This window comes from Dendropsophus ebraccatus, chromosome 9, assembly GCF_027789765.1.
Source record: "Dendropsophus ebraccatus isolate aDenEbr1 chromosome 9, aDenEbr1.pat, whole genome shotgun sequence".
NCBI lineage: Eukaryota > Metazoa > Chordata > Amphibia > Anura > Hylidae > Dendropsophus > Dendropsophus ebraccatus.
In genome coordinates, this window is record NC_091462.1 from 114,346,648 (window position 1) to 114,354,238 (window position 7,591).

General features: G+C 47.0%; 1 protein-coding gene across 1 annotated transcript in view; it reads left to right on the forward strand.

Annotated features, from left to right (window-relative positions):
• Positions 1 to 6,752, forward strand: part of STX1B (syntaxin 1B) — a 106,714-nt gene extending 99,962 nt beyond the window's left edge. The window contains exon 10 of the mRNA XM_069982302.1: positions 6,687 to 6,752. Within this exon, the coding sequence (XP_069838403.1) occupies positions 6,687 to 6,689 (3 nt within the window). The 3' untranslated portion in view covers positions 6,690 to 6,752. The remainder of the gene's footprint in view (positions 1 to 6,686) is intronic.
• Positions 6,753 to 7,591: the final 839 nt, after the last annotated feature.

Sequence of the window (7,591 nt, forward strand, 5' to 3'; positions counted from 1 at the left end):
TCCATTGGAGGAGAGAGGGCTGAGGTAACTCAAGCACTGATTGCCTCTGGGAGATGAGTAGTGAGCCGAGCATCTGATCGCATCCTTTGTGCAGCCCTATAAATGATCGTTTCCTGACCGCTTACCTCTCTGTATACATTGGAGATGTGCTGCTGATAGCAGTGTATTTCAGTGGCCCCATGAATGATACAGGGACTGTTTGTGCGACCCAACCACTTAAGTTTAGTTGTGCTATGTAAAAGTGGTGCAAGTCATGAAGCAGTGAACAGCCAAATATATTTTAGTTTAAAAGGACGTTCTCATCAGTTACCAATCCTCTCCCTCTAAGTAGAGATACATTATAAGAATAACAGATTGCAGGGTCCCGGCCTCCATATTTCTGCTAGTGATTGTGATGTATTGTAGGGCGGTGAGGAAATTATTCAGGTCATTCTTCTCTGGGGAACTGTGTTATATCAACCATGTTCTATTCATTGACAGCAAGCATGCACGGAAGTCCTATGTGCAAGGGTTAAAGGGGTATTCCATTCAAACATAACTTTTCATATGTTGCTGCCCATGGTGAGATTAACAATTTCTTCCATACTTTATTTTCTATTCAGTCTCCTTCCCCCAGTTCTGAGCTTCTGCTTTCTGCTGAAGACACAAAAATCTGTGTGTGAGCTTTTCTCTCTCTTCAGAGCCGGCTGATGTAAACAAGTCCCTGGCAGGCTTTATCTGCAACATTGTAGCTCCTTTGTAATGCTGGGAGGGTTAATCTGAGGTCAAGTTGCTGATGAACTCACTGTGAATACCCCTCCCTGCATTACAAAGTTGCAGATAGGGATTTCTTTACATCAGCCATCTCGGAAGGGAGGGGGACATGGGGGACTAAGGAAAGGAGACTGAATAGATAATAACAAGTATGGAAGGAATTGTTAGTCTCACCATTGGCAGCAACATATCAAAGTTATGTTTGAATGGAATACCCCTTTAAGTTTGGGTTTATGCTGATTCACTGTGCCACCTTCCTGAGAGACAGTAAGTCTGGTCACCTCACTCTATTAAGCCTATCAGAACATTCCAAGTATCACCCTACTTCTCTGAGCCAATCAGGTCTCTCTCCACCTATGGGAAACCTCCCTGTAGCAGTTAGGTCTGTGTGTTCTCTCCTTTCTAGCGTCTTCTTCAGTGAGAGTCAGAACAAGAGTCAGTGAGAGGGTGGGCCTTTTCCAGGAGGGCCCTTCCCTGTTCCTGCTATGCAGTGCTAATCATCTAAGGTTCGACTACTGCTGTGTTTTGCCAGTCCAAACTATGAGGTCCATTCTCGTCTTCATCCAGGGTTGGAGACTTGTGTTTTGCTTATGGGCCCCCTGGCTCCACCACCTTTCTTAAGAACTCTGGTTTGAAGATGGTACAGATCAGCTTCCACATCGATGGTCGTGCCTCTGCACATGCCCTATGGGTGTTGTATGATAGTTTCAGCAGAGTTCCCTGTGAGAACAATTTCCTATCTCCTATCAACACGCAACCAACCAAACTGCACAGTGTCTCGCCAGCAGAGCATTCCTATCTCATCTCAGGTCACCTCTCCAAACCAAATACTCCTTTCCAAGCTCAAATTCTTCAGAACCAAAGTCTCCAGTTTACCTGCCAGTGGCAGAGCTACCTAAAGAGAAAGTGACCAGATTACCAACTCTCAAGCTAACAAGTCACTCTGCACCTTGTGATCATGGGACTTTATTGTATATTGGACTATCTTTGAAGCAAAAGTACCAGAAGGTGCATCACTTTAAGATTTTTACATCAATAGACCGGTGCGGGGATACCAGTGCTGGGGTCCTTTTTTTGAACTGCGGCCCAGGTCCCGCGCACGGTGCCCGTTCTGAAGCACTGGAGTTGGACCCACCCCCAGTGTGATGAAACCCCTCCCATTGATTGTAAAAGAGCCGCGTCACAGAGGGCGGGCCTACCTCCAGTGATGGTCCTATTGGTATATTCGCTTTAAGGACTGTTCAGAAAAATTCTCGGTTATGTCAAGAAACTGTGGGACTCATGTTCTTTGCCTCCACACTACACGATGGGGATACATGTTATTAGTGACGGTGGTTATGAGAACTAAGGGAGAAGCTAGTGTACCATTCTGGCCCATGACATCAGCTGTGACACTGGTACTACAACACCCAGCTAGCCTGCACTACAACACCCTCTGCTGACCAATCCCCCCCCCCCCCCATCACACCACATGACCTGTCAGCATCAGCTTACTGACACCTTCCAGGTGACAAAGAGGAAATAACTGAGAGAGCCAGGTAAGTATGTACAAAGCAGAAGGGAGGACAAATAGGAGCGAAGAAAAATACGTGAACCCGATTCCAGCTCCGGGATATGGAAATGTCTGACATTTCTCGGACAGCTCATAATCTGGAGGATCAGACTGGGAGTGTCCGTACGGTATGTCACCCCCGCACACCTGCACACAAGTTCTTCTCCTATTCACTTCAAAATTTATTTATTCTTGTTTTATTCTCTTTTGTCACTATTTTAGACATTTGTATTTCTTCCCCTTTTTCTTCTTTTTGTCTTTTTTAGGTTTGTTCCTTTTTTTTCTTTTGTTTTCTTTTCTATTTTAGATTCTTCTTGTTCTGGTTTCTGCTCCTTTTTAGATCCCTTTCTTCCCTGACCCATGCTTTTATTAGAGGGGTTATCCCAACATTACAAGTTATCCCCCCGTATCACAGGAGAGGTGACAAGTATCTAGCGGGGTCCGAACACAAGGTCCTTTTTCTGTTTTTTCTGGTGGCTGAGGAGGTTTCTGAACAAGAGATCTGGCAGGCTAAGGGTGCGGGAATCCATCCTGCCAGATGATGAGGGTGACGCTACCTCCCCCTACATATCCTAAACGTATAAGGAGGGTGGACTAGATGGACCAGGCGGTGTTTTTCTGCAGATACTCTTCTGTGTTTCTATAGAATATATATATATATATATAGTATATTACACCAATATATTATATAATTTCTTATGGTTTCCTTTCCGTTTTGTGGCGTTTTATTTGTCTGTAATCTTGTTTCTGTTAGTGGGGATGATGATATTATTACGCCTGGTGTCTCTTTGCTGTCGACTCGCCTGGTGTTAGTCCTGTTCTATCCCACAGTGGAGTGGTTGGACGCACATTCTGGATGTTCCTTTGTTTTTTATATGTGACTGATGATAATGGAAATCACGTTCACAGCAATAAAGGAAGAGATTACTCATCATTCTCTGCAGCTTGTTTCCCAGCACCGGATATCAGGGGTCGGGGGCGCCTCCAATAGAGAATACAGTACCAGCTGTGTGAGGTTCATGGAGTTTATGGTGGAGAGGGGCCGATGGGTTCACTTGCTGCCCATTCTCATGGAGGGCCGGTAATAGAGAGCTCCATTCTGCTGTCCGATGCTCCTCTGACCTTCTGTCTCTGCCTCTACTGACACGAGACAGGAAGTGGTATCAGTGTACAGGAAGTGATGCACCGATGGTGGGACTCCTTGGAGGTGGCACCTTGAGGCTGATACCTGATGAAACTCACGCTACACAGGAGGGACCCCAGACAGCTTCTGGGGGACGTTCTCTGCTCTTTATCCTCTCCTTGTTGCCTTGTCCTGGCATTATGTTAGCGGAAAGAAAAGAAACTGATCTGATAGCCCGGACCCAGGCTACACAGTAAAGGCAGAGGTCTATAGTGGCAGGGTGCAGATGCATACAGCATTGTTACCTGTCCGCACCAGTTCTGAGGCAACCAAAAATGTATTGGGGGTCATAGCTCTGTATTTCGTGGTTGTACTTTCAGGTCCCAGAATCCATTTCTTTCCCTCAGCTGTTCATTAGTCTTGACTATTCCCCTCCTCCAGTACTCTTGCCAGTTCCTTGCTCTGAGCTGTTACAGAACACTTCAGTCTCCCTAAAAAAGATAGATAGATAGATAGATAGGAGAAAGAATAGAAGGCAACGTTCAGCCGACATTGTTCATGTCGGCTGATCGTTGCAGCCGTTTGTTTTCCAACATGTTGAAAAACAAGCGACTCATATAGCAGCGATCTGCTGCAGTCGCTCCGTGGAATAGGAGCGTCGGCAGCAGACACTGCTATATGCTATGGGCTGCCTGGACGATCAAGCGATCACCCGGGCAGACCCCCCGGACTCACCTACTCACTGCCGACGCGTGGCGGCAGTGAGCGGGAAACGAGGAGCAAATGAGTGCTGACAGCGCTCGTTTGTGCCTCCAGTCGGCCCGTGGAATAGGGCCTTAAGGGGACAGGGTTAGAGCTCAGAGATAAGATCCAGCCAAGCCTCCTGTGACATCAGAGGATAATGTATTGTCTTGGAATAGGACTCAGAATACGACTCCTAAAAGGAACCAACCGGGTGTGGTCATATCCATAGTTACCCGAATTATGGCGGCAGGAGCACCTACACACCAATCCAGTGAGTAAACCCAATGTACCCTTCTCTCTCTCTTCCAAGTAACCTAGCCCTGACCTTAGAATCTAACATCACCATTAAATGGGAAACAACCTCCATTAAATATCTTTCTTGGTTTGGTCGACTAGCGCAGGTGCAGGGACACTAAACAATGGATCAGAGTAGAGGGAGGCCCACCCCCCTGGTCTTTGACCTCTCATCCTTGGATTGCCAAACATTATACTACACACCACCAAGATTTTCCATTGCTTACATGACAGTTTCAATCTCATTGGAAGAAATTGTTATTGGCCTCGGACCTGTCCTATAAACCACGACCATTGATGACCCTCCACCTTCACCTTCACTTGGCTTGGAGACCTCTGCCTGGAGAGACGCATCATTGGCTGGAAAGCTTTCTCCATCAGGGTCTCACAGCTATGAAGGCCTTGAGAACTTAGGCGGTCCCTCCAAATCAAGTGCTCTGGTATGTGCTGTATACCTGTAACTCCTTACTGACCTCACCCCGTGCAGTGTGAAGTGGGAGCTGGACCTGCGGTGTGGCGCAGAGGACTGGAATTAATGCTTTCTCTTTACTCATAAACTTCCTATGGGATGCCAGGCACAGATAATTCTCACCCGGGGGTATCAGTACCCTCCAAAGTAAAAAAGAAAGGGGCGTTACTACGGGAAATTGGTTCCCTCGGAGGCCTCTACCTCTTTTTTTATTGCAGGTTCCTATGATGATAGTGTAAAAGGGTTTTTCCCATCTAAGCTTGTTATTCTCTGTCCATGGGATAGGAGGTCCCAAGCTGATCCCTGGGGGTCTGACAACCAGAACCCCACTATTCCCATGCAATTGCCCTTCAATGATTGGAGTGCTCAGCGCATCTATGAGCCTGCACTCCATTCATTCCCTATAGGGCCACCAATCGCTTCCAAGTTCAGATAGATGAGATTCCCAATAAAGATTTGGACAAATAGAATAATAATTCCATCCGGTACCTAATAATGAAGCTTAATGGCTCCTTCTGTGCAATAATCAACCTAAAGGAACTGACCATGGTTCTGTCATATCAGACATGGATGGAAACCACCCAGGATTCCTCATGATCTCTCTTCAGACCGGTCAGCAGTCCACCAAGCACAGCTCTCCCCTTTGGCTTTGAGTTTTTACAATACCGATGGCCAAGACAATGGGGCGTATACAGGGGCGGATTAACTTTACCATAGGCCCTGGGCTGTTCACCAAGCCTGGGCCCCCCCACCCCATTGTAACTATGGCGGCACTAGCCTGGTGTTCATAGTACAGGATAGATAATGTCATGATGTCCTGATTTGTGCAAAATTGCCATTAAAAAACAGTGATTTTTTGCAAATCATGACGGAAGTGTAGCCCGGAGAGAGTACACCACTGAAAGTGTAAGTCTTTTTGGGTGGTCATGGGCCCCCCAGGAGCTCAGGGCCCTGGGCTGCCGCCCGAAACGCCCCTATTATAATCCACTACTGGGCGTATAAGGAAAGGACGTCATCATTATTCCATATCTAGATGATTTCCCAGTAGTCTGTGACACACAGGAAAACAGAAGCTGCATGCAGCGGGTGATAGACATTACGACCAAGCTGGGGTCGGTGATAAAAAAATCCTGCTGTCATAAATTATGAGACTCCAGACAACGGATGTGTTACTGCCACACACCAAAATCCAAGGGAAGTCACGTCAGTGTCAGGTCATCATGCATTCCGGTGAGGATAAAGCTGGACATTTGCCACCCGATCCCAGCGGGGACTCTGCTCACTTCATGTTGTTGTGTTCAGGATACAAAGACATATTACACCACATAGCAAGTTGGCGGAGGTGCAGCCATCATAGAGATATCGGCAATAGAGACGAGCAAACCTCGAGCATGCTTGAGTCGATCCGGACCCGAACTTTCGGCATTTGATTAGCGGTGGCTGCTGAACTTGGATAAAGCCCTAAGGCTATGTGGAAAACATGGATATAGTCATTGGCAGTATCCATGTTTTCCAGACAACCTTTGAGCTTTATCCAAGTTCAGCAGCCCCAGCTAATCAAATGCCAAACATTCGGGTTCGGATCGACTCGAACCCGGTTCGCTCATCTCTAATCGGCAAAATATGTAGTGTCCAGAGTTGCTGTTTTTCCTCTGTCCTCTAGTGGGCAGGAAACCCTTTCTGTTATTTAAAGAGACAGTGCACATACCTAAAACTGCTCCCAATCTCAACTTTGCATCTTCTATTTACAGTAGCTCTGCCCGCTCCCTGGTGCCTGAGGAGTATTGTGGTTCCTTGAGTCCATGGAGAAGATGTGGCTTGTTTCCTGATCTACTTCTTTTGACTCCACTTCCCCTTGACCCCATGCACCATACAGTCTCTCCGGTGCCTGACCCAGATTGTAGACCTTTGCCCGCCTGCCTCACCTGGCCTGTAACATTATCTTGCCACCTGCCCATAATTTACACCTGGACCAAGAATTGCATTGGTCTGACCATTTGGCTCCTCATAACCGTGTTTTATGGTCTGTTGGGGCAGCCATCACCCACAGTGGGACTATTCTTGGCAAGTGACCTGGTTTCCTATAGCAGCTAAGACCTCATCCTGGAGCGGGTCAAAAGGTGAAAACCTACTGGGCACTTAGTCCAATGTCAAACCGGTACGGTAACACAGCAGGTCCACGCCTCTTGCTGTTACCAGGATACAAATGCTTCTTCTATCGCAAAGCTCCAAGTATAACCATATAATGTATAACCCATCTCAAGAAGTAAACCTTCAGAAGGTCACATCTCCCGTTTCCATGCATCTGAAGAAGAGGATGACACCTCGAAATGGTCTGGTAACCTTGGATGGAGTTCAGAGATCCACACGCTATTCATGGCGTGGGGGTGAGGGAGTTTTTTTTTTTCATGGGGGGGGCGCATTATGAAGGGCAACAAGGCAGACATAACCCATGTGACCGCACAGGTGCAGTGTTATCATGTGCAGTAGATGAACCTCATCCGTTGCAGTCACAGAGTCCATTTACTTTGTCTGGAGGCTGGTTCGGGGTTTTATTGAATAAGTCACCATCTTACCTTTTACCTGCGGAGCTTACACTCTAATCCTGTCCATTTGGCTCCATGGTCCTCAGGTTGCTGTGACTGAGCCCAGAACA